The sequence below is a fragment of the Dromaius novaehollandiae genome, chromosome 29 (genome assembly GCF_036370855.1).
Source record: "Dromaius novaehollandiae isolate bDroNov1 chromosome 29, bDroNov1.hap1, whole genome shotgun sequence".
NCBI classification, from domain to species: Eukaryota; Metazoa; Chordata; class Aves; order Casuariiformes; family Dromaiidae; genus Dromaius; species Dromaius novaehollandiae.
The window spans coordinates 2,948,233-2,974,471 of NC_088126.1; the positions used below are offsets into that span (position 1 = coordinate 2,948,233).

The 26,239-nt window shown below is 57.8% G+C and overlaps 1 protein-coding gene across 2 annotated transcripts; it reads left to right on the forward strand.

Annotated features, from left to right (window-relative positions):
• The first annotated feature begins 54 nt into the window (after positions 1-54).
• Positions 55-25,431, forward strand: DCAF8 (DDB1 and CUL4 associated factor 8). Of its 2 annotated transcripts, none has more exons than XM_064499043.1 (14): positions 55-220; positions 1,483-1,545; positions 11,080-11,150; positions 11,925-12,598; positions 13,472-13,612; positions 14,110-14,204; positions 15,926-16,036; positions 18,160-18,232; positions 19,093-19,150; positions 19,583-19,690; positions 20,189-20,319; positions 23,602-23,721; positions 24,022-24,138; positions 24,425-25,431. In XM_064499043.1, exons 3-14 carry the CDS (start codon positions 11,102-11,104, stop codon positions 24,536-24,538), a joined length of 1,791 nt encoding a protein of 596 aa, XP_064355113.1. In that variant the 5' UTR covers positions 55-220; positions 1,483-1,545; positions 11,080-11,101; the 3' UTR covers positions 24,539-25,431. The 2 variants fall into 2 exon arrangements, with proteins under 2 accessions (XP_064355113.1, XP_025967326.1); XM_026111541.2 differs by having other exon boundaries at positions 55-216.
• Positions 25,432-26,239: the final 808 nt, after the last annotated feature.

Sequence of the window (26,239 nt, forward strand, 5' to 3'; positions counted from 1 at the left end):
CGCTGCCATGGCAACCCTGGGGGGCGGGGAGGGGCTGCGGCGTCGCGCGGTGTCGCGCAGCGGCCGTTGCCGTAAAGCGCGCCGCGGCGCCGTAAAGCGTCCCGCGGAGGCGGCGCAGTAAGATGGCGGCGGCTGGGCCTGGAGCCGGTGGCGGAGGAGCAGCCGGGGCCCCCAGGGCCCGCGCCTGAGGGACGGCCTGGAGCTCCCGGGAGTCGGGTCGGTGCGGGGCCTCCCCTCTCCCTCACCCTCTCCCCTCCCTGCGCGGCCTCGGCGGTGCTGGCGGCGCCCCTCCCCTCCCCCCCCCGGCCCGGCGGCGGGACCCGGCTCCGCCCGGTGGGGGCAGGGCCGGGGCGGGGCCTCAGCGGCGGGGCGTGGCGCACCCCCGGCCCGGGGGAGGGGGCGGCCCTTGGGGGGGGCCCTTGCTGCCCCCGCGGGGTCGCTGTCCGGTGAGGAGGGGGCTGGGGGGGCCCTGCTGCCCTCCTGGAGACTTTCCCCGGGCCGGGGGGGAGACTTTGGGGAGGTCCTTCCTGCCCCGGGGCTGCTCCGTGTTGCCGTCAGCCTGTGGGGGGACTTTGGGGGGCCCTTTCTGCCCCCAGGGCTGCTCTCTGCTCCCCCCCACCCCCCTGGTGAGTTGCCCCATGTGGGGGGACTTTGGGTGGTCCTTTCTGCCCCAGGGCTGCTCTCTGCTACCCCCCACCCCCCCGGTGAGTTGCCCCTTGTGGGGGACTTTGGGGGGCCCTTACTGCCCCCAGGGCTGCTCTCTGTTTTCCCCTTGGTGATCTGCCCTTTAGAGGAATATTGCAGAGGTCCGCTTTGCCTCCAGAGCTGGTCCCCGATGTCCCCATGGTGGTGGTGGCCCTTGTAGGGGGGTGCTGGGGGGTTCCTACTACCCCCAGGGCTAGTTCTGTTGCCCCCACGCTGTTGTTGTCCCTTGGTAGGAGTCTTGGGGGGTCCTTTTCACTCCTGGAGCTGGTCCCTGTTGTCCCCATGGTGGTGTTGTCCCTTGAGGGGGGCATTGCAGGGGTCCTTTCTTCCCCAGGGCTGGTCTCTGTTGCCCCCATGGTATTGTCATCGCATGCAGGGGGGCACTGGGAGGTCCCTTTTACTTCCGGGACTGGTTTGTGTTCCTGCCGTGGTGTCACAGTCCCTTAGGAGGGTATTTGGGGTGTGTGGGGGGGTTACTTCTGCCCCCAACACTAATCCTTATTGCCTCCTGTGTCCCCCAGCCCCTTGGGGGAGCTCAGAGGCTCCTTCCTGACCCTCCTCAGGTCCAAACCTTGCCACCTCTGTTATGTTGCGTCCCCTGAGGTGGGTTCCTGGGGTGCTGGGAGCTCTTTTTTGTCCCTGGGGCCGGTCCCTTTTGTCCCTGGGGCACTGCAATCCTGGGAGGGGTCCTGGGGATCCAGTGCCACCCCAAGGCTGGCAGGGGGCAAGAGCAGCTGGGCCTGGCGTTTCTGGGCTTTAACCTGTCGTTTCTGTCAGTTGTCAGCGAACCTCCAGCCCTGGCCTCGGCGCTCGCCTGCGACACCGCCGCGCTCCGGACGGGTGAGTCCCCCACGCCGCCGCGCCGGATCCCCCAGCGCGGGAGCGAACGGCTCCAGGCGTTCGTCGTGATGACGAGCAACCCGCGATAGCGCTGGGGATGGCTCCCTCACTGGTGGGAGTTTGTCCTCTCTCCCAGTTAAGGCTGCGTACTGGAAGATAGGCGCGTACTGGAGATGTACTCCCCAATGGTGTTTGAAGGCAGTTTCCAACAGGGAACTTCTGCTGTTTGGGTTTATGTGCTATGGCGGTAGCGCTTGCATAGCTTCCTTCCTTCCTGCCTTCCCCTGTGCTGCGAAGGTGGATGTTTGGGCTGTATCTGTATTGATCTCTTTGTGCAATGCCGAATTATTTGCGTTGGCAGTGATATCTCGCGGCAGTGAGTTCCCCAGGCTCCTTGTGCTGTTCGCTCATCCCTGTTTAAAGTGGTTTCTCGTGATGCTGATGCTCCTTCTGCCTGGGGCTCCCTTATCCTTGGGAGCGCCATGCCGTGCTGCATCCGGGTCCCGTTCCCGCTTCCTCCTCCCCGAGCCCGGTTGTGTCCTCTCTCCTGGGAGCTGGGAGCGCGGTGCAGGCACCGAACTGACGGAGGAGCTGGGTGTACTGGGAGCCTCCATCCCCGTCGTTACCAGACGGGGAAAGGGGAAGTGCGGCATGCGGAGGTATCCAGGACAGCACTCGTTAACCACAGTTAATTCGGCCCTGTCTGCACTTCGCACGGGTTCGTGCTGTCTCTTATTTCTGTGTAGGGCTTTTTACGCCGAGACGAATCGCTCGGACTGGGCTGCGAGGTGTCCGAGTCTCTCGGGTTTCTCCCTGCGACGCACACGTTAAATCGGGTGGCGTCTCCCCACCTGTGTCCCGCCAACTGGCGAGGAGTTGGCAGAGGAGGCAGAACCACGTGTTGCCTGTGTCACCGGCTGTTGTGTCTGAGCCAGGGCTTTGCTGTAGTGTGTTTATGAAAAGTAATAGCTGGGGGGTGGATGCTGTGTCCCCCAGAGATAACGTGGACAGTGGTGTGTCAGTGGTCTACTAAGGATGCTCTGAACTGGGGGAAAGATGGGAATTCTGGATATTCATTTAATTGCAGCTGGGAAGTTTCTTAATTAGTGTAATCATTAGGACCTGTCAGGCTCCTTGGCAGCTTTCTAATTAAGCAAAGCTCTCCAGAACTCTTTCCATCAGCAGACTTCAAGGCGCAGGGAGGTGAGGTGAATTTTCCAAGTCTTGGCAAACCAGAGGCGGAGAAGCCAAGTTCCCTGGATCAGTCCAGCATCTCCCACTGTAAGGGGCATTTGGGGAGAAAGCTGTTAGTTGTTGAAGACTTAAGCGAGGGTTTAAACTACCCGACAGCTTCTCAGGGCTGAAGAAAGGCTCCTTCTGGAGCTGCAGCCTGCAAATGAGGTTGCCATAGTCCAGGTCTGATGAGAAAACTTTCCTTAAATAGAAGAGGCTCAACTGAGCCCAGTGTGACACATGTGCAGGAGGGATGCAGCGTAAATAGAGACACAAGGCCACAACCTAGTGCCATGCGGGTCTCCCGGCGTGACAAAGGAGCTGGAAATAAAGGTGAGGGGCTCTCAGTAGTTTGAAAAAGTACCTGACACTGTGCAATGCTGCTGTTGTCTCATTTTGGTCCCTATTGCTCCTGCTTTACGTAACCCAAATGTGGCCTGGATGCTGAACACCAGCAGGGCCTGGCTATTAGAGTGTTTATATAGCTATGTAAATATTTTAATGACAGATTATTCAGGGACTAAACAGCTGTAAACATCGGGTTTCCAGCCGTAAAGTGGCTTGCTTGGCAAAGCTGCGGTGGGTGTTGAGTTTTGCGCACCGCGGAGAGGTGCGAAGTGTCGGAGCAGGAGCGGGTAGCACGTCTTGGAAGATGATGAGTGTCCGATGAAGAGCTGGAGTTTGTTGGCTTCGCGGCGGAGCAGGGAATGTGTCCTGTGTCCAGTCAGCTCTTAAATGTTAGAGGTAGAAGTAGCAGCGTTCCTGCCCGCGCAGGTCTTGAACCGGATGATTCCTCCTTGCGGCTTGTGTTTGTGGATTGATCCCCTCGGCTGCCTAGGAGGCACCGCGTGGCCCCAGCTGCGAGCAGAGGAGGTGTGCGAGGGGCCCGGGAGAATTTGCAGCGGAGCTGGGAATCCTTCCAGTCCCCAGTTCTTTGCCACAAGACCTCCTTCTCTCCAGGGATGGTTTGTAGCCCTGTTTGCTGTGAAAGCATCTTGGTTTGGGCCTCCAAGAGGCGCAAACATTGCAGCATGGCCTAAGTACAGGCCTGGAGAAGCTGTGCTAAGCACTGCATTTGGGATAAATCCACTAAATGCCCGATTATAATCTCTGAAAAGCCACCTAGAAGTTATTCATCGCTCAGAGCAGAGCTGCTGTTGCAAGCAGCTAGCTGGAAGTGAAGTCCTGCCGACTGCCGCTGACGCCTGATGGAGGAAGGCAGGCCGCGGCGCTGGCAGTCGTGGCACAAGCTGGGGAATGAGATTTTCCTTGTCGTAGACCAGGAAAATGGTCATGCTCTGTTTGTCATCTGTCTGCGTCCTGCTTCTTTTGGAGGTGGCCGATGGTTGTGTCGCCTGGTGCTTGTGAAGGGTCTGGGTGAGGAGGGATCGGGAGGACCAGCACGTTGCTCCGTTGCTGGTGTCTGCGGTGTTTGGTCTCCGCGCCCGGAGTCGGCGGGGTCTGTAGGAACACAGCCCGGGGCGGAAAGGACCTTCTTCGTTCGACTCCCTAACTGATACCGCACCGTTTCGGAGGCAGTAGGGCTTGGAGAGGCGAGAAGGGCGACCCGCCCCGCTGGCACAGCGGCGGTCCGCGAGCCGCGGGAAGGCAGAAGCAGGCTGCGAGCCGCCTGCCCACGGTGCCGCCGTGCTGGGGGGAGATGCGCGAGGGATGCTGAGCCCCAGGTGCTCGTTCTGCTGGTTGAGGCTGTTTCAGTCCTGGGAGCTGCGTGGGGGGAGGAGGCTGCAGTGTCTAGGCAGTGCCTCGCTGCTCGATGCTGCCAGCTGAGGAGGCACCCAGAAGGCTCTGGCATGCAGAGGGATATTTTTAGGGCTCTCGCAAGGGTGCTGGAGACTTTGAGCATGTGAAACTTAACAGTGATGATCCTGTCCAGATGTTGACTACGGGGAATTGCACAAGCTAAATGTCAGCTCCCTCAACTCTTGGGATTGCGTCTAAACTGTTCCTTCAAACTGGGCAGAATTCACTGGCGCTGGTCGTGAGCTGGTTGAGGACCCTGAAGCATTGCGGTCTTTGCAGAAAGACCTGGCATGGAGCTGGTGGCTCGGTGACAGACTGAAATCTCTCGGTCCTGGGCCAGAGTCAGAGATAATGATCCATTTCATGGCTCGGGGCTTTCTGCAGGCCTGACTGTATTCCAGCTCCCTCCGGAGCAGACCGAGCGGTATCTTATTGCTTCCCTCAAACAATGCACCATGGTTTGGGGAGGTGGAAGCGATACCTTCGGCTCTGTATTCCCAGTTTATAGCCACCGTGGCTGTCCCAGCAGCCCTGTGCCTCTCTCAAGCTGGTAAAACTGTGGCTCTGCTGCAGCGCCCTGCTCCTCGCTGCGTCTGCCAGCCCGGCCCAGCTGCCCAGGGTGTGAAGAGCCTTCGCTGATGTGAGATCTGGTTATGTCTGCTCCGATAGAGCTCTCCCTGTGCTGATCTGACCTCTGGGTAATTTCCCTTTCTTCCTGTGGGTCTGTTTTCACAAGCTTCTTATCACCAGTTACTTGATTGCCAATTAGTTGAGGGTTGCCAAGACATCTGTAAAGCCTGGCCTGGACACTTTCCGTCCCCGGGTCTAGCGTCTGTTTGTTTGCCCTAAGTTGATCTTTAGAATAAACCAGACTCCCATAGTCTGGAACAAACACCCAGTGTGTCCTGGCCAGCCATTAGTTTTAGCCATTCCTAATTAATTAGCAAATGATTCAGAACAACGCGCTACTGTACCCTGAATAGATGGGCTTTTAACCTGGGCATCCAGCAGGAGTGAACTGTGTTAAAACCCCCTCGTAGTGCATTGACTTAGCTACTTTTAGTCTTGCAAATGTGCTGAGCTTTGGCTTGTAGATGTGGATGTGAACGTTTCCTTGGCAGGTCTTTGGGAGGCTGCAGCTCTCTGCCGCTCTGCCTCCCTTGACCGGGGACCTGTGCTGCCTTCTCTACGCCTCCTTGATCATCTTCTTGTGGCCCTGGCCGTGCTCCACGGGCTCCTTTCCTACCTTGGTGGCATGTTTGCAAAGAGCTCTGATCGCTTCCAGCCCTGGCTCTCGTGGCTTTTCCTTTCAGCAGAGGGGCATCGTGCTTTTGAGCTCTGTGTGCAGTGGGGGAACCATCATCCCCTTTCCCTAGGGAAGGGAGCTGCCCTGGAAGCTCTGCTCCATCCTCTCTGTGGGGCCTGGCAGCTGAAAGCTTCCACAGCCATTGGGGTGGGGGACAGGATAAATACTGCGGGGTCTCGGGCAGTTGATTGCTGTGATTTAAAGTCATTCTGCAGGCCTTAATTAGAAGAGGTGAAGAAAAGGCATTGAAAGCATCTGTTCCTTGGGGGATGACAAGGATCAGGACAGCAGTGTGGACTGTCTGCATTTTGGCTTCCCAGGACAACTGCAAAGTGTCCCGAGTGCTCCCTGTCCCCAAGCGCGTGCAACCAGCTGGACTGAGACATTCATGTGGTCTGCGCCGGGCTGGAGCCTGCCGCTGGCTGGCTATCGCACGAAGACGTGGTCAGGCCATGGCTGCGATCCCCTCACCCGCTCCCGGAGAAGCGGGAATCCCGCAGTCGGGTGTGTTTTATCCCTGCAGCCCTGAAAACCAGGCTGGCTTTGTCTCCCCCTCGAAGCCGTGAGGTCAGGCTGGCGTTTCTGGGGCATCGCCTCTGGCTTTTGAGGCAGGAAGGACTGTGGCAGATAACGCCTCAAATCGATGAACCCCGAGGCTTCGTTGTAACGTGGTGGATGAGGGTGGATGGTGGGGCACATGCCCTTTGCTCCTGCTGCGGGCTATTTCTGTATCTCCTGGGCTCTGTCTTTGAACATGGCACTAGCCCGCGTTCCCCTGCAGGAGCCCGCAGCTTTGGGGCAGTTCTGCGCCGTGGAGAATTGGCTGCTTTGTGCTGACGGGCACTTGCAGAGGGCTTGGTGCCCTCTTTGAAAGTTCGGGCCAGTTCCTTCTTTCCCGTGTGCTGCTGTTTCATCTCTGTTTGCGCTGCCAAGCGCCGACGGCGTGCTCCGCTCTGCACCGAACGCCGCGGAGCTGCCGGTCGAAGCACGCTTTAATCTCCCTGCCAGCTTAATGGCTTCACCGGGCTGCGAGTGGAGCTGATGGATGATTCGGGGCGGCCGACACAGAGCTGTAGGAGAGAGTCCAACCCACTCCGATATCGATGATAAGTACAAATCCGCTGATACAGACTTGTGCAGTGCTCCCAGGGGTAAAAGATGGCTGAAGACTACGATGTTTTCCTCTCCGCAATGTCTTCGAGCACTGCCAGAGGGAGCAGTCTTTCCCTCGCATCAATTCCTTGTAGGCAGCTGAGGGCTTTTTTTTCAATTTGCTTTCTTATTTTCTAGCAAGGTTATAGTCCTCTGGTGTGGGTGGATGAGACATGAAGGCAGACTAATTATTTGGTAATGGATTCCTTTCCTCTGAAAGTGAGTTTCTTGTTCCTTACCTTCGTGAAAAGACTGCCATGAAATGGTGTTAATGACAGAGCTGAATAGGTAATTTGGCAGAGGGAAATGACTGCCGAGGAGCAAAGTCCAAACCTAGGTCTCTTTTGTATGTGCTAAGACTCTCCCAACTCTTTGGATTAATGCCTCTGAAGGCAGAGTAAGTGCAACTGCCAGGTTTCAAAGGTGCAATCATCTGGTGGAGTGAAAATCAAGCTAGTGACAGACTTTCTGATCTCCTAATTACTCAAGCAACGGGGAGTTAAGCGTTAACTGTAGTCCCACTCAAAAGTCAGAGCTGAGCATTGCAGTGTTTTAAGTCTGTTCCTTAGTCATCCTGCGTGACAGGCATCTTACGAGAGACAGAGTCGCCTGGAAAGCAGGGAAGTTTAAAAAAGTAAATTAAATGTAGCCTTGTCCCTTCTGGCCCTGCCGGTCGTATCCCAGTTCCTAACTGGGCCTGCTTGTGCGCGAAGAGCTCCTGTGGACCGGGAGACCCTTGCGTGGTCGCGGCGTCAGCCGAGGCCTGTCCGGCCCTGTCTGCATGGAAAGGGCCCCGTTTGGCCGGGGGAGAGGAGGGCTGAGGATCAGGGCTACGCGTGGACTTAGATCTTGTCTCCTAGGATGAGCCTTTGCTTTTTAGCTCTTTCCTCACCCCATCTCCACGGTATTAGAGGTTTGGAAGATCTTTGCACGATAACTTTGTAGGGACTGTTGAATTGCGCTGTCAGCGTTAGCTGGGGAATATGTAAAACTGAAGCTACAGAAAACATTGATTTTCTTTTTTCTTTGCTACTGCTCTTATTAATTTAACGACTGGAGTTCTGTAAAGCTCGTTGGTGTTTTTGCTTGCGTGAGCTTAGCTTGAGCTGTAAAAGAACCGCTCACATCTTAAGAACAAAAGCCTTTATCCCACTTCAGCTGGCTGCCGCCAGCTGCCCGAGCCTTCCTCGGCCGTTCCCGAAACGCGGCCGCAGCAGCGGCGTTGCGGGGCAGAGCGAGGGCCCGGAAAGGCAGCCAGGGATGCTGTGTGTGCCAGCAGCGCGACCCTTCCTCGATCACCCCAGGCTGATACCCGCAGGTTGCCTGCTTTAGGATCGGCCCGTAAATCACCAACACTTCGTCTTTAGCGGGCCGCTTACGGAGGCGGTTTGGCCTCCCTTCTGCGTGGAGCCCTGTTTGTTTCAGGGACGCTAGCAACGGCCTTCAAATAGCAGGTGGGATCAGCATGAAACACTCATGGCCAAAATATTTTATAAATCTTCCCAGGGACGCAAAATGTCGGTTCCTAGCACAGCTGCTGGGCTGCGAAGAGGAAGAGCTGCTCGAGTTCTTGATATGCTACGTTGCATAAAGCTGAGGACAAGCCAAGCCTACCTCCTAAATGACTTATTTCTTAGACGGGAGTCGCGCTTTGTCTCGGACTGTAAGTGATAAACATGGTTTGGTCAAAGCCTTTTGCCTTCTTTGGCCTGAGGCTGTTTAGGGCTGAAGCTGGTGTTAATTCCTGATCTAGCAAGGATTAATCTCCGGGTTGTTTGTCGTAATCGGAGTTAATGATGTTCTGGCTGCAGCTTTTCCCCTTGTGTAAATGGGGAACTTTTAACAGACTCCCTGACACTGGTTAAGAGCAAGCAGCTAAAACCCGGGTATGAAAAAGTCTGACTAAAAATAGAAGGAAAGTAAAGAACCAGCAAAGCATAAATAAAATGTTATTTTTTTCCTCCACCTTGGCAAAACCTCTGCTGCTCGTGACTCTGACATGTTTGCCTTGCGCGTCGCAGCTCGGCAAAGTAACTTTGCTGGCAAACCGGTGCCGGTGCTCTGCGAACCTGCGCGCGGCTGTTCGCACGCGGGAAGTGGCGATGGGTCGCTGGGATCCCCGCGGGTCCTGCGGCTCGGGGTGAGGAGGCCGCCCCGCTTCCCAGGCAGCAGCTCCGCGGGAGCTGTGCGAAGCTGCGAGCGCGGAGCGGAGCCGAAACAGCAACATCCTCCGCAGCATGGGAGGGATCGCTGTGAGCGAGGAGGGGGAGCTGGGGCTGCTCTGGAGCAGCCCGGGAACGGAGGAGTCTTGCGGTGTCACCCCGTGGCGTTGAGATGAAACATGCCCGTCGGCTTTGAAATGTTGCTTTTAGTTGTGATTCCTGGGTGGGAAGATCAATACCGAACTGCTGCCTGCAGCCACTTCACATGGAGACTTGTCCTCGCTGGGAACAGCTCAAGCTGGTTTTAACTCCTGTTTCCCCAGCATGGACTGACCAGCAGCAGAAACGGCTGGTGACCAGTGTGCAGCGAGCAGGGCTGTCCTTGGAAGCTGTCCCCACGTCTGTCACAGATACAGCGAGGTCATCACCTGTATAGTGGTCATCACTGATGCTCCAGCCTGCGCCTCCCACCCTGAGACAGCCAAATCTCTAAAATGAGGGCTGTGAAATGGCTGGGAGCTGAAAACACTGGAGCATGATTACTCCCATCTCTGCTTTTCCATGTGTTCCTGAGGAATTACTAAAACACTCCTGTAATAATTGCAAACGCCAGGCAGCTCCCAACCTTGTGACTTAGCACTGCTGGGGGAGCTCGCCCTGCGCCCTGGGAGGAGGCAGAGGGAAGAGGTGGCTCCCAGAGGTCCAAACTCGGTCTCCTGGGGAGCGAGCGAGGCGGAGTGGAGTGGCTGGGCATGCGGCGAGGATGTCCTGTCTGTGGCACGCAGGAAAACAGTCCCTTGATAGTGCCAGGAGGCTGGGAGGATTTTGTGCGTGGGAAGGTGTTTAAAAATCTGTCACTGGGGTTAAAAAAACCTCTTGAACAGCTTTTAACTAGCTGCCTACAGTCCCTACAGTCTGCAGGTGCCAAGAAGTTTCTCGATATTGCTACTTGCTGCATTCCCAAGCTACCTTTCCTCATCTGCATTTTAGATCTGCGCTCTGTTTCCACTTCTGCCTCCCCCTGCCCTCCCCAGGGTGAAGTACGTACTCCTCGGTTACGGACATATTTTATGCAGCTGTCTTGGTATAGCAATTACTGCCAAGCTAAAGTCAATAACTCATCATTCCTTTGAGCATAGCTGAGGATCAAGAGTTAGGAAACGAGCACTTGCTTTCTTACGGGAGAGGTGAAGTGGAGACAGAGGCAGGTGGGAATCAGGCAGGTATTGGGAACTGAAGCGATCCCGCGGACAGGAACGCTCTGCACCATGTGAAACGTGTCGAGTCACAAATCTGCTTCCCCGCTAAGTCGACAACATCTTAGTAAATTAGACAAATGAGAGCAATTGGAGTAACAAACGTAGCCTGGTGAGGCAGAGGCAAGGATTTCTTCCCTGGGACTTAGGGTGACGGCGCGATAGCAGGGATCAGCGGTACCTCCGAGGTGTTTCGCAGCCTGGGGCCGGCTACACTGGGATGCTGCTCGCTGCGTGTCGTCCCCGAGGTGGCCAGCAGAGCGAACCTCCTTCCCAGCTCGCGGAGCGCTTGGGATCCTCCGGAATAAGAGACAGTCTGAACCGTGGCACGTTTGTTCCTTGGTGAAGGCCGTGGCACGTTCCCATTCACTCTGCCCTTGGTAATAGCCAGCGAGCTTCTGATGGCGTGCACGTGGCTGTGCGTTGCGTGCGGATCGAGCGCTGTTCCTCAGCGTGCTGGGCCGTGGCGTGGCAGCCCGTATCCACGTGCGTGTCGCTTCCTCCGTCGATTCTTGCTAGAAAACGGTGCTCCCTCTAGGTCAGCCTGCGAAGCCGCGGGTGCATGTGCCGCTCCGCCGACGCGAGGGCAGGCAGTCGTGTCCGAGTCTCTGCTGACTCTGCCAGACCGGCTCCAACTTCTGTTGTCTTCATCTCTCGCACGCAGGGTGAACGCACAAGAAAACAAGATGTCAGACAAAGGGAGCAGCATGGACGGGAAGACGGACATAGTGAATGGTAAGCGTGCCGGCTGCGACCTCCTGCGCTTGGTCCTGTCTCGGGGCTGTGTTTGTCACAGCTCGGATACAGGCAAAGCAACTGCACGCACATATTTATCCGAGTGAGACCACTGCAGTGTGGCTTGGTGTAGCAGATGTACCAAACCTTTTCATGGACAACCAAAAAAGGCTGCATCTACCCAGTGAAGCACTTTACACAGAGCTGTTCACTAGCACTAATCAAACCACTCGGTGTTTGAGGGAGCTGGTGGAGGGGCATAAAGGTGCCTGGATCCTCGTCTTATCCCCTTGCCAGTGTCTGTTCTCGCTTTGTTGTTGCACTTGATCCAAGAAGGGAACCAAATGCCGATCCCAGTACAGCAGTGGTGGGTCCCAGTGGCTGGACCTTGGCCCGTGTCCCCTCTGGTCCGCTCCAGAATGGCTTTTTAAGCCATCAGCAATGCCTGGATCATACTGGGAGGAGAGGGCATGCAGACAGACTCGAGGTCCGAGCTGACACTTGGTCCTGAGCAGAGGCCAGATGATCAGGGGAATCGGTTGCTGCTACCCAGAGCACAAGGGAGCCCCGTCCCCACTGCGAAGGGATGAGACTGGGTCTTGGAGCCCTCATGGGTTGTGGGTGTTCTTGTTCCTGTTTGAGAGCAGAGATCTGCTAACACCTCCATGGAGGGAGGCAGAAGCAGGAGTAGATGGGAGGCTGGGGAGACCTCTAGATCTCCGAGTGTGGGGGATTTCTTAGTGAGGAACTCCCTGTGTTGTCCGTGCCATGCAGGCAGCTTGTCCAGCAGCCCAGAGGAGATGTCAGCTGAGGAAGGCCGAGAAACATCCTCCGGTATCGAAGTGGAGGCCTCCGACCTCAGCTTGAGCCTTACGGGAGATGATGTGGGGCCCAACCGCACCAGCACAGAGAGCCGGGACACAGACACGGAGAGCTCGGGGGAAGAGAAGGACTCTGACAGCATGGATGACACGGGCCACTACTCCATAAACGAGGAGAACCGGGCCCACGACCGGTCGCACTCGGAGGAGGAAGAAGAGGAGGACGAAGAGGAGGAGCAGCGGTCCCACCGCCGCGCCCAGCGCAAACGTGCCAACCACGATCAAGACTCCTCGGACGACGAGCAGGCCCTGGAGGACTGGGTGTCCTCGGAGACCACAGCGCTGCCCCAGCCCCGCTGGCAGGCGGTCCATGCCCTCCGGGAACGGGAGCTGGGCTCCAGCTCCCGCTTTGTCTACGAGGCCTGCGGGGCCAGGGTTTTCGTGCAACGCTTCCGCCTCCAGCACGGCCTCGAGGGCCACACGGGCTGCGTCAACACCCTGCACTTTAACCAGCGCGGCACGTGGTTGGCTAGCGGCAGCGACGACCTCAAAGTGGTGGTTTGGGACTGGGTCAGGAGGCAGCCGGTGCTGGAGTTTGAGAGCGGCCATAAGAGCAACGTCTTCCAGGTGAGGAGGGGGCGGGCGCGTGGGGACAGTCCTCAGAGGGTCAGGGATGCGGGAGGCCCCAATCTTCTGGGGATCGGGGTAAGACCCCACGCAGCAGGCCCTCACCTGCTCTAAGAGCCCATAATTGCTACTGGATGGTGCTATGCAGGGCAGGAAAGATATACTTTTAAAGCTAAGGCCAGGCTGGAAGAGTTCAACAGCCAGGTGGTGGTAAATAACCATCAAAACTCCCTTGAGTGCCCTAAAAGCTGCTGTCTCAAGGTCTCCTGGCCAAGGATGGCAGATGGACGTAATGTTGCCTTCCCATTGCTGCCAGCTCTTTGCTGAGAGCTTCCCTGACTCTGAGCTCTGGTCGCTGCTGGTCTTCAGACTCTGGTGGGGCGGAAGGTTTGGGAGCAGCCGTGGGACGGGAGCTGTGTTCGGAGGAGGTTGCGGTGTTGTAAAGGGTGCACAGTCCCGTGTGTGGGCAGTACAGCCCTTCCGCAACCGCCAGAGGGGGCCCGGCAGGCCCGGCTCCGTCCCGCGTGGCCTCTGCTGCCGGCGAGCACGTCCCAGCCTGTGCTTGGAGGCACTCTGGTGCTGCCAGCGTCTCCGTGAGGGTCCTGGCTCTCTTCATGCTAATCGGAAGGAGCTGGAATAATGGCTCAGTTGACTCATCCTGTGGACCAGGGGCTTTGCAATCGCTCTCTGCAGATCTGAGCCCTCCCTGTGTCCAGGACTTGTCTCTGAGCTATTGGGATTTCACAGGGGTGGACAACGCATCCGTCCAGGGCACTATCCTCGGTCTGTGTCCTGTTTTACCGCCTTGTTTCCTTACATACACAAGCACACGCCCTGGCTTTGAAAGCAGCCCCTCCGTTTACTCTCTTCCAGGCTAAGTTCCTTCCCAACAGCGGCGACTCCACTCTAGCCATGTGCGCTCGGGACGGCCAGGTCCGGGTAGCTGAGCTCTCCGCCACCCAGTGCTGCAAAAACACCAAGCGCGTGGCACAGCACAAGGGAGCTTCACACAAGGTGAGCCCAAACCAGCTTCTGGAGGGGAGCAGACAGGAGCCGGGGAGCCCCGTAATGCCCAGGGGCTGTCCTAGACGTTACTGCCAGAAGCACTGAAGGCAGAGGTGCCGTCTCCATCGTCCCTTGGGCTCCTCTCTGTTGGGCAAAGCAGGGGCATCCATGGAGGGACCAGTTCTTAAATGCTTTTGTAATTATTTTATCACTGTGGTGGTGTAACCCATCCTCTGAGAGAAGACGACATGTTCTTCTTCTTGAGCAGTAACCCTTGGGGGCAGGAAGGAAGATGTTTGCCCTTGGACAAGGCGAACACATAACGAGCAGGGTCTCTATATCCTGCAGAATAGCGTTATAAACACACTGCTTTTACTGGGTGCTGGGTATAGAGGGTTCGGTGCTATTTTGGCTCCTGTTAATTGCTAAAGGTCTGCTGGGAGAAGGGGGTCTTATCCACCTTGTTAGGTAAAAAGGGAACCAATGCCCGAGTATTTATCTTCCAGCTGGCCCTAGAACCGGATTCTCCATGCACTTTCCTATCGGCAGGTGAAGATGCTGTAGTCTTCACCATTGATTTGCGACAAGACCGGCCTGCCTCGTGAGTATTTCTCTACCTGCTTCTGCTGCGAGACCTGGGAAACCTGTGGAGGGGAGACCTGGGGTCCCTGGTGGTCTCCTGTGAGGGGCAACGCTCGAGAGCACTCGAGAGCCCCATGCACGCTTCTGTGCGGTCACCTTGGCCCATGCTCATCTGACAGCTGTAAAGCAGGAAAACATGTTTTTTTGGCTGTTAAATCGCAGTCTTCCATGCGGTGCATGGGGCAAGGTCGGATCACAGAGCTTTCAGGCGGCTAGTCCAATCCTTCTAGCAGGAGGAGATGGCTATGAGCCTTTCTAATTAGATAGTGCATTTGAACCCTCCACTGGGATTGGACCCTTTAGGCCCTATTCAAATAGGACATAAAAATAAAACCTGTGTTGCAGGTCCATGTCCCTGTACGTGTGCACGTGTACCTGCTGTGGCAGTTGCCAAAGGCTGCCAGTCTGGCACCAGATTACCCATCCCAAAGGCCGTGCACACCTCCACCGCCTCATCCGGAGGCCTCGGCTTTTCCGGGTGTAAAACGCTCGGAGACCTGCTCACGTTCTGCGGAGCAAAGCGGCTGATTAATTACAGCACTTAAATCTCTCCACGCTGGCAGGAATTTGGAGCTTGTAGTTTGCCTGGCTCTCTTGTTGCTCGAACACTATTGTAGTTAATTGAAAAACAATAATTAGTGAGCAGCCGGGTGTTGTGTGCTGGATCTTAACCCGTATCTCGGAGAGATCTGTTGTTTCTGACAAGCTTCCAAAATAAATCCGTGGCGGGTATTAAAACAGATGTCTGGTTTTGGTATCATAGTACTTTTCCAATACAGCGGAATATTGTTTTGAAGATGATCCTACTTAAAACTGAGGGCTTCAGAGCTTGTCTCCTGGTGGTTTGGTTTTATTTGTATGTGCAAGTGCTTTGGTCTGCAACCTTAAAACCATCTGTTTCATAACCAGGACAAAAACTGCTGGGGCGTTTCAAAACAATCGTGTTTAATCTCCATCCTCTCCCTGCTCCTTTATTTGCTGGGTCCATTTGGAAAGGAGGTTGTCGGTCAGTAAGTTGGAGTGGGTCTGTTGCTCGTCTCCCGTCATTTTTCTTCCTGGAGATCCGTGCTGCTGTTTGGGTTTGGTGCTTGCAGGGAATTGTCACCATACGAATGTGAAACCGCTCTGGAGGCAGGGTTTGCAGGCAGACTGTAGGCAGCTCCCATCTTTCATTAAGCCAAATGGTATAATTAGAATAAAGACAAGCTTTTGAGCTTGCCGTTCCTTCTTGAGGATGCTGCCTCAGTTTGTATTCATGTCTGCAAAGTCTAAATATTGAGCCCAGACTCTTGGGGGAAGGGAGATAGTGTGTGTCAGATTTTGTTAAATCTGGGCCTTATTATGGGGAGATGGGTGGGGGAAGAATACGAGCAGAGTGTTTCTGCTTTGGAGTTAGTCTGGTCCTGCCCTTGCTGCTAACTGTCCAGCTCCATCCGACTTGGGCTTGGGCAGTGAAACCCTTCAGACATTTTGGATGAAAACACCAGAGAATGATTTCACTCTGCGTTATTTGATTTGTAGACAGAGCATGTGCTCGCTTCAATTTGGAAGCAGATTTTTTTTTTTTTTTTTCCCTGGGAGTGAGTAAGAGACTCGCAGAGCTGCTGCATTTCCCATCTGGACCCTGTTTTGAATTCGAGGTGGATTTTTTTTGTTGTTGTTATTCCTCATCTCTTAAAGGAAACTGGTTGTGACAAAGGAAAAGGAGAAGAAAGTGGGTCTGTATACCATCTACGTGAACCCAGCCAATACCTACCAGTTTGCTGTGGGAGGCAGAGATCAGTTTGTGAGGTGAGTCTGTGTTGGGGGCCTAGACTGAGCCCTCAAAATGAACTTGAATATCCCCACAGGGGTTTGGTCAGTGCCCCAGAGAGCTCGGAAACCTCCCATGTCCCCCCAGAAGCACCTGTGGCTTGAATCGATAATGCCTCAAAAGACTGTTCTCCCATAAGTAGTATTAAGAGAAGCGGGATTAATAGAGAAGGATTTGGATCCTTTGTGCTTTAGCCCTGTGATCCACTATCCAGCCTGCCCTGAGGCTGGGAGATCCTTCCCTCAGGAACTAGCTATTCTCTTAATGAGCTTCTGAGAAATCTTCTCTTGGTCCCCAACCAGCAAGTAGTGCCTGCTGCGCCTCACAGAGGAGATTAAGCTCAGGGAGGGTCTTAGTTTCAGCAGGATTGAGCTCCTTACATGGCAAATGCAAGTCCACCTCCCTTCCCTCTCCGTATGAATTAAAATCTTTCTGAACTTGCTTAATCAAAAGCTCCTCCAAAGCCGTGTCACCAAGCCCTTGTAGCACTGATTCCTCCCATGCCTGTGGAGCTGTGGGTCTGCACGTGTGACCTGTTGTCCCTCACGCAGACCTACCCTGCCAGTGTGTCCTCTTCTGCCTCCAGCGCTAGCCTCCCCTCCGACCCCCGCAGCTAGAGATTATTCCCTCTGCAGAGCTCGAGGCACAATAAACAAACCTCCTTCATCCCATGCGGCATCTACCTCTCATCATGTTAGCTTAAAACTGCATTTCCCTTTCCTTCCTGCCTTTAGCTTCGAAAGTCTCCCCGCTCTGTGGCCTTCAAAATGTTCAGGGCACTAAGCTCCTGTGCTGGGCCTGGCTGTTTCCATGGGACTGGCCCCCAGCTCCTTACGTTAGTGCAGGTCTCCCCTAGAGCTGATGGGTTTGAAGGTTCAACTCATCTGGCATCTATTTAAGGAGAGGTGAATCGTGCAGTAGGTTCACGTGTCTGCGGTGAGCAGCTCTGACACGGGTCCTGCAGGTAACTGCTTTGCCCACCCTTGGATGCTGCTTGGCGTAACTAGCTCTGCGTGTGATCCTGAGCTTCCGTTCACCCGTGCTCTCAAGCAGAGGCCGGCTCGCCCTTGGTCAGGAGACTTTGGGGAAAGGATGCCGAGATCTCTGCCTAGATATGCTGGCAGCCAGAATCGAGGGGTTTTTACTAGAGGCAGTGGACTCGGATGCTTTTCAGCTTCCTGAGACTGAGCAGAGCCACGGCTGTTGTTTGGCTCCCTGAGGATGCGTGGGGGCTGCTCTTCGGAGAGTTCGGGGACTCTGCAGCCCCACTGCTGATATTCCTCGAGCAGCGTCAGCTCCCTGGAGCGTTAGCCACGCGGGTGTCTGGCATGCAGGCAGCATCTCCTGGGGTGCTGGGTATGGAAACATTTAACACGTGGGCTCTGCAGAGACCGCTCGCAAATAGCAGTGTTGGCACCTTACTAGGTCAGTAGCTTTCGGAGAAATCCGTGATCGTTTCTCTCAACAGTCTCCCCTCGTTCCTGTTCTCTGCTGCTGCCACTGTCTCTCTATCTGCCTGTCGCCTTTCTCTGACTGTGTCCTGATCTGTTTTCTTGCACTCCTTGGCTGGCTTCCTGCTCCCTGTGCTGCGATTTGGGCAGAGCCCGGCCTGCCCCTGGCATCAGGCAGCCCCCGATGGCCTCGCTGCATCAGCAAGGCTCAGAGGGGTTAAGTGGGGCCCAGCCGAGGGATGAGCAAGGCGGCAGTCGCGTCCCCCTTTCAGAGCAGTCTGGTCTGACACAGCCCCGAACGCAGGTCATGGCCCGTGCACAGGCCGACTTCGACATTGTCACAAGCCACCAAACAATAGTTGCAGCGTAATAGGAGGTGACAGTAAGCTGCTTGGCTGAGGTTTCTCTTAGGCCAGGCCACTTGCAGCTCTGCAGATCCCTTGGCAAGGGCTGGAGCCTCCAGCCAGTGTCACGGGCAGGTCCTGATTCCTGAGCTGGGTTTAATGTGGAGTCTCCGCGGTCTGAGGCAGCGGCCGTTGCCCTCTCCCTGCCTCTCTTGCCTCAGTGCATCTGAGCTGTGTAAAAGCATCGCTTGTGTCTTGAGTGAATGTCAAACTCCTGCCATCCTTCCCCCCCTTCCCCCCCCCCAGGATTTACGACCAGCGGAAAATAGATGAGAACGAAAACAACGGCGTGCTCAAGAAGTTCTGCCCTCACCACTTGGTAAGCGGCTCCCTCCCGCCGCGCGTCGGAGCGGACGGGCCGGGTTGGCGGGGGGCTGCCCTCCCCGTAGGCAGCCCCGAGGGGCTGCGTAGCCGCGGCGTGGGACAGCTCGGGGGCGGTGGCCCAGCGGAGGACATCCAGCGGTGGCCGTCAGCCCCTCGCTCGCCCGCCTGGGTGGGCGGGCAGCAGCCCTGCCTCAACCGCGCGGCTTGTGTGATGGTTTGCTACGTGTTGGCAGTGAGCAAGAGCCGAGCCTGGCTGGGGGTGGGCAGACCCTGGGGGGGGGGGAGGCGCAGCTGCTGGGGGGGGGGACCGCTTCTGCTGCAGGGTGACTGACACACAAAAGGGGTCTCCCGCCGGCAGAGACGCTGCCCATGCCAGGCCTTGCCGGCGGAGCTGGCCTTCGCCCAGTTCCCGTAGTTTGGCTTGCGCAGGCAGCGCTTCTCGTTCCTAGCAAAGCGCGAGAGCCTAAAATGGGGCCTCGGCAAACCTTCCTGCACGGATCTGCAGAGATCTCCCCCGGGAGCCTTGTTTAGGAGAGGCCGAGGAATGCTGGCTGGCCAAAGCTCTCGCAGGCTTCCTGCCTGGAAAACATGCAGAGAGGCTGAACAAACTGCCTAGCTTTTTTATTTTTTTCTTCTTTTCTCTTGACCCTGATCTTCCAGCATCTATAAAGTGCCATCTTGGCTTAGGAAAGTGCATTACTTTTATGGCCTGGCTTTAAAGTCATCGCAAAGCAGTAACTCACACCCTGAGCTCTCCGAAGTAGCGCGTGGTCAGCGTAGGTGTGTTGGTACGCTGTGGGTCAAGGCCTTGGAGGGAGGAGGAGATGGGATCAGAGCTGTCTGTGGTTTCCCTAGGTAAACAGCGAGTCCAAAGCTAACATCACCTGTCTCGTGTACAGCCACGACGGGTCAGGTGAGTAACCCCCTCGCCCCGCTGCTGTCAGGCCGGGGGACGTACCCTGGCCTTACAGCGTCTCGAGCCTGCCGGAAATCTGCAGAGGAAATTCCAGCCCGGGGGGGCGGAGAGGCCACCACACGCGGCAGGAATGTGCGGCAACCGCTGTGCGACTGAGCACGGCTGCAGCTCCGAGCCGGGCGGCTGGCGGATGAGTTGCAGATCCTGTGTAGCCTGGGCTGAGTCACTGCGAAGCGGAGCCATCCTGGCCTGGGAAAGCGCTAGGGATCTAACCGTGCTCGAGGTGCTTTCTGCCGGCCCTGGGCATCCAAGTGCCTTGTGTCTCTGGCTGGCTGCGTGGTAGCACACCAAGCCTGGCCCTAATGGAAAGATCATCTCCACATACTTGGTATTAATGCCCCTCTGCCCCTCTCTTTTGTCTTACGCCAGAGCTCTTGGCCAGCTACAACGATGAAGACATTTATCTCTTCAACTCCTCTCACAGCGACGGAGCGGAGTATATCAAGAGATACAAGGGACATCGCAATAATGCCACTGGTAAGGACCAGCTGGGGACGAGCATCACGTGCCATCCCGTTGGCAGGCTGTGTTCTCCCTCTTTGGGGAGCAGAGCAGAAACTGGGCCGGAGGCTGTCCCCAGGTTAAACCATCCCACCTCCGTGTCACCGTCCCCAGTGGCAGGAAAGCTGAACTCGCTGCCTCGGCGGGGCTGCAGAGGGCAGCTTCTCCCTCTTTTTGCCCGTGATGAGGCTTTGGGGCAGGCTGGATTTGGGGGGCCGTCCCCAGAGCAACCCGGAAGAATAATTGCCTGCCTTTAGCTTATTTCTGCAGTGCCGACTGTTTCATCTTCCTCTCAAAGACTCTTAACACAAACTCTTGGGCTTGCAAAGAACAAGCTATTATGTGTCTGGGGACGGAAGAGATCCACTCCGGTAACCTTGGAAACTCGCTCGCTGCCAGGCAGGAAGCGAATTCATGGCAGGGAGCACTGCCCGGCTCCTCATGGCCTCAGGTTGGTTGTTTCTCTCTTTTCAGTGAAAGGCGTCAATTTTTATGGCCCGAAAAGTGAGTTTGTGGTGAGCGGCAGCGACTGTGGCCACATCTTCCTGTGGGAGAAGTCGTCCTGCCAGATCGTGCAATTCATGGAGGGCGACAAGGGAGGAGTGGTGAGTTTCTGCTGCCAGGGCTGTGCCAGATCCCGCTGCTGAGCAGCTCGTGGTGCGACACGCTCCGAGTAACGGTCACGTTAACTTGCTCTGCTTTATCTGGACTGCGTTTGGCGCCAAGCTGGGGGTTTATTTTCCAACATTAGCTTAAGCCTTGTGTCTCCACCAATTTGCCACTGCTTTTTCTGTGTCCCTTTGAATTTCTAACGAAAGGCAAGCATGGTTCCCTCGAGCTTCTGCTCCTCTGTGTTGGGTGCTCGGCACAAAACCTGGTTCCTGCTCCCTCTCCCATGAGAAAGATGAGCAAGGCCTGGGGATTTGCAGCCGATGAGGGCTGAGGCAGGCTGGCAAGGGTGATGGAGCCCAAACAGCTTTTGAAATAAGTCACTGTGTGGAAATCTCTGGGCAGGGTAAGGTGAAGGCTGTGGGCCAAAGTCCTCCTCCTCCTTTATCTAGAAACGAGATATGAAAGATCGCCTCTGTTCAAGGCGAGCCCCCACCCTGCTCCGGCTCTGTGTCTCCGTGGATGGGTGGCTGCTAGGCCTCCTTCCAGGCCAGCCGTGCCTCCCACCCCGTCGCGTCCCCTCTGGGGTTGTGTAAGGAGAACCTGTGCCTGGCTGGGCCGTTCCCTGTTCTTCCGACGCTGCTTTGTAGCCTGACAGTAGATTTAGTGTCTCTGTCTCCTCGCTTTGTCTGGGGAGACAGGCTGCGACTTGCCTTGCGTCAGCAGGGAGCAGGACTCGAACCAAGGCACTCGGGGTCCGGTGCCGCATCCTCCCGCCTGGATGGGCGAAGTCAGATGTCGGCTCTGGCCTCCTGCCCGAGCTGCCTTGGAGGAGAAGTCCCTGGTTATGACTTCGCTTTTGGCAAGGCAAAGGCAGCAATGCGGTGCTTGGAGGAAATTGGTTCGGCTCAGCTGGCCGGCTGATCCCAAATCACACTGGTGAGGAAAAGCTAGGGTTAAAAGCCTGCTGGGTGCTTGTCACTGAAGGACGTGTATGGAGGTGTGGGACCATCTGCGCTGTTGTGTGTCCAGGATGCAGCAGCCCCAGCCAAACCCTTCCCTTGCTCTTTCGTTCGTGTGTCTTAGCAGGGAAGCGTGCGTGTCCACTAGTGTCCAGGAGGGCTGGTCTGTGGAGATGGGCTCATCTCAGGGGTTAAATAAAGCTGCATCTAGGAAGAGCTGAGAGGCGGAGGAAACACGTGAGCAGAAATGGACTTTGCAGAGTTGTCCCAGCCCTGCTGTTCCCCCGGAAAGGCCCTGGAGCTCCCGCTTGGACTCCGGGAGCTGCGTGCTCCCGGGCTGGGTTGGGCGCTGCTCCCCCGTGGGCTTGCAGCTGCAGCGTCGCCGAGCGCGAGCCAGGAAACGGCCCCAGCTGCTCCGGGGTCAGCCCCGCGCTGGCTTTCCCAGGCTCTGGGCTGATAGCGGTCGGATCCCGAGTGGCTGCTACCTCTGCTCTGGCTTGTGCTGCCCGGGGGTGCTCCAGGCCGCGTTTCGGCTCCCCGTTACGGGCCTCGGGGCTGCCCAGGGCTCAGAGATGGGGCGGGCGTGAAGACACGTGGGTGCACGTGCTGGCCTGGGATCCCTCCTGCCAGGAGCACCGGCGTTTGGAGATCTGTCCTTGCTGCCGTGCTCTATCCCGTGTTGGCGGATGACATTTCTCCTCTGGGGCTCGCAACACTTGTTTTCTTGGCAGCCGGGCTGCAGCAGGCTTGTCAGGGCGTGCGCAAGAGAGGGATGGCGAACCTGCCAACCTCCACCTCGGCGCTGCGGCTGAGCCCGCGGGCAGTCTGCTGTGCCGGCTGCCCCGGGCTTTGCTCCTGCCCGGTGTCCTCGGCGTCGTGGGCCCTTGGATGGAGCTTTGCCACGGCATAAGACCTGCACGGAAACTGTGCAGACCTGTAACGTTTTACGGAGCCGGTGCTGTGGCTCGGTTACCCGTCCCCGCTGGATGCGGGCGAGGAAAGGGGAAGGGACGCGCTGCTGGTGCTGCTGCCGTGCAGGGCTGGTCCTGAGCTGGAGGATTGCTGGTCGCATCCAAGTGCAGCGGAGAGGGTGGTCACAGGGCTCTGTGATGTCCCTGGTTGTCTTTACGGGTCTCCTCACCTCCCGGCAGCCTTCCCGGTGGCAGCGAGGCTGCAGCAGCCGTCGCTTACCTCATTTCTGCCCGATGCTTTTCAAACACGCCGGAAACGCTGCCGCTGCCTTGCCGGAGGCCCAGCCAAGCCGATCCCGTGGTCTCCCTTTCCTGTGAGCTGCACCGCCGCTTCTCTGCCCGTCCGCGGGCCCCACAGTCGCCTTTTGTCCGCGTAGCGGTGGCCCTGTGCCAGCGCCTGGCACTGCCACCCCCAGCCAACGGCCTCGGCCCCGGCTGGAGCCGAGATCCTGCACCCTGAGGAGCCAACCTGGGGCTGTGGTTTGGGGTGCCAGGGCAGGATGAGGCCTGGGACATCCCCAAAAGCCCAAAGCGGGGCTTCAGCACTCGCCGCGTGGGGCGCAGATCCCTCCCCATTAATGCTGGGTGAATCCACTTTCCTGTTAAATATTTGCTGCTGGGGTTTCGGTTTTCCTCTCCTTTGTTGCTGCTTTAGACTCTCCGGACGTGCCGGGCTTTCAGCAAACGCCTGCCAGTCCGGACTCGGGCGCCCCATGAATTATTCAGCGCTCACCAAACTGTTTGCATTTCATTTTGCTCGCGGGGGGTAGCGTTTCCCAGCGCGGCCTCCACTACTGCCCTAATTCCTGAGATCTGGAGCATGGAGACGGCATCGCTGTCGCGGGGGAGAAGGCAAACGCTCTCCCCGCCTGGGGCCGTTGACGCGGGGTGGGCATCCGTGAGGAAGCTCCTGGTTATTCCCAGCACGGAGCCAACCCCCCCCGTGCTGCTGCCTGTATCGCAGAGCCGTGTCTACCCCTCTTGCCAGGTCTGCGGCTCGCGTCCCTTGTGTCACCGCACAAGCGAGTGGCGGTCCACCAAAGCACCCCGGTGTTGCTCCATCTCCATCTCTCTTTGCACCGATGTGTTAACACCCTTGCGGTGGCATCTAAAAGATTTGCTTCTGCTCCCCTGACCTGAGCTCAGGGCTGTGCCGTCTCCCTCTTCCGCAAGCCGGGGGTCCCTGTGGCTGCGTTGCACGTGCCAGATGTTGGTACCCGAGTCCCGTGTTGGGAGATGCCGGTGTCCGGGGTGTGGGATGGGCGCGGAGCCGGCCTCTGGTGCCCAGGCCCTTCTCCGGCCCTGGTGGAGCTGGTTCCTGCTTGACGGTGCCCTCCTGCCGCAGGTGAACTGCCTCGAGCCGCATCCTCACCTCCCCGTGCTGGCCACCAGCGGCCTCGACCACGACGTCAAGATCTGGGCGCCCACGGCGGAGAACCCCACCGAGCTGGCCGGCCTGAAGGAGGTGAGACCCGAGCGCCCGAGTCTCCCGTCCCCCCATGCTCCCGTGGCGGAGCGCCACGGGGATCCCGTGCAGCCCCTCCGCTTGGGGACCTGTCTTCTCCCAAAGCCACCGACTCTCCGTGCTCCCAAGAGCTGCTGAATCCTGGTGCCACCATCAAGGCATCCCCGTTGGAGCTGGAGATGCTCCCGGCCCGGTTCCTTCAACCAGCGTTTCGCAGCGGAGCGCTGGCGCATCCCTTGTGCCCGTGCCGTGCCCCGCGCAGGCACCGGGCGCTCTGACGTCTGTCCCTTTGCGTCGCAGGTGATCAAGAAGAACAAGCTGGAGCGGGACGAGGACAGCCTGCACCACACGGACATGTTCGACAGCCACATGCTCTGGTTCCTCATGCACCACCTCCGACAGAGGCGCCATCACCGGGTAGGTGCGGGGCCGCGGGCGCTGCCCCTTTCCTCCCCGAGCCGCTCCGCGGGGACCCCTCGGCCCCGCTCGCCGGTCCCCCCTCGTCACCCCCGGTCCCCCCGTCGCCGGCACGGAGAGCGCCGGCTCGGCCTCCCTCCTGGCTCAGCTGTCACCGTGGTGCTGTCACCCTGTGACCCCCCTGCCCCATCCCTGTCCCCCCTGTCCGGGGGTGCCGGGTGCTCCCTGTCCCCTGCCCGCTCCGTCTCTCCCGTCCCCTTCATCCCCCTTCCTCTCCCCTGGGCAGCGTCGAAGAGAGCCCGGGGCGCCGGACGGCGACTCGGACGAGTCTCCCAGCTCCTCCGACACCTCCGACGACGAGGAGGAGGGGCCGGACCGGGTGCAGTGCATGCCTTCGTGAGACCACCGCCGCCGGGCCCCCGGGCTGGGGCGACGGGAGGCCCCCCCCCCCCCCCCCCCCAAAAAATCTCTACTAACACTTTTGAGCTTTTTATTGACATGTTAAGGCCCCCTCCCCATCCTCGTAGCCCCGCTGCCCCCGGGGAGCCCGGACCATCCTTGGGGAAAGGGCTGGAGCCCTTTGGGGGACGGGGAGGGGGCTGGAGGCATCGCGCCCCTGGGAGCGGAGCGGTGGCCCCGGGGCCTCCCTTCCCTCCCCAGGACCCGCGCGGGGACGGGGGGGCTTCGGGGGCCGGCACCGCGGGATTTTTGTACTCATTTTCCCAGCGCGGGAGTGTGGCTCCCCTCTCGCCCCATCCCGCGAGGCCGGGCGTCCCCTCCTCCCTTTGCTTTTCGGTCCCTTTGGGGGACGATTTGGGCCCGGGCCCTTCCCCGGCGCCAGCCCTGGCGCTCTGCAGGGCTTCCCCTCACCCCCCCCCGGGCTCCGGCGGACCCCCCCGGGCTCCGGCCGCTCCTCCCTCCCTGCCACGGGGGCGTTTGCAGAGAGATGCTTGTCTAGTTTGTACATATCAGTGATTTGCACTTGGTTTGCCCCTTCTCCCCCGTCCCTTTACGCCCCGCTGTCCCCCGCTGTCCCCTCCCTCCGCCGGGGGACGGGGCATCGGCCCCACCTGCGAGGAGACAGGAAAGTCCTTTAATTTTCTGTTACTTTTAAGGAGATCTCTTATTTTGGGAGCTGCGGCGAGGACTCCCCCCCCCCCCCCCATCACTGGTTAGAGGCCTAATTTTATATGTATTAAAAACCAAATCGAACTTGGATGTTATCAAGTTAAAATTATTGTAAAAGTTTGAATATATATTATATATAAATGCAATAAAAACCAATGGAGAGACCCGGAGGGCTGCGGCTGTGTTTCGGGGGGAGCCGAGGGGCTGGGGGGGCTCGGCTTTACCCCGCGTGTCCCCCCTGGTGCTTTTGGGCCCCTCAGGGCTGTGTTGGGCGCTGGGGACCCCCCCAAATGCCCCCAGCTGGGGCAGAAAGTGCCCTCGGGCCTTGGGCAGGGTTTGTACCTCCTGTGTGTCCCCCCCCCCCCGGAGGCAGTGTGTCCCCACGCTGCTGTCCCCAAGCCCACGGTCCTTGCCTCCCCTTACTGCCTGGCTCTATTTTACCCTTTTTTGCTGTGTTTTCACCCAAGATGCCCCCCCACCCCCCTTTACAGAGCCACGAGACCCTCCAGAGCGGCTTTAATATACATCTATTTATAAGATATATGTACACACAGTTAGCGCGGTCGGAGCGGGGGGGGACGGGGGGACCGTGGCGGGGGGGAGCTGGCAGGGAGCATCGCAGGGTGCTGACCTGGAGGGGGGGCACCTGCTTCCTCTGCCCACGAGTGCCCCCCCGCCCATGGGTGCCCCCTGCCAGCCCTCTCGCCCCCCACCCAGGCTCTCCCCTTGCGGGGAGGGGGGGGTGGTCCCGAACAGTCGTTTTGCAACAAGAAACACGCACAGGGTGTGGGGGGGGGACATGGTCCCTGTCCTGGACACAATAAATAGGGAGGGGGGGGACACAGACGAGCCGGCGGCCGCACACAGGCGCTCTGCAGGTTTTAGCTTTTATTAAATAAAATATATTAACATAAACTCTCTCCAGTGCCCCCCCCTCGCTAGCCCTTCTCCCCCCCCCACCACCAGGTTAGTA

Excerpts from the sequence above, each read along its gene's own strand:
- DCAF8 (XM_064499043.1), top strand. The coding sequence starts at position 11,102 with ATGTCAGACAAAGGGAGCAGCATGGACGGGAAGACGGACATAGTGAAT. Across the intron at positions 11,151-11,924 it reads GAAGACGGACATAGTGAATG|GCAGCTTGTCCAGCAGCCCA; the intron begins GTAAGCGTGCCG and ends CGTGCCATGCAG. Across the intron at positions 12,599-13,471 it reads ATAAGAGCAACGTCTTCCAG|GCTAAGTTCCTTCCCAACAG; the intron begins GTGAGGAGGGGG and ends ACTCTCTTCCAG.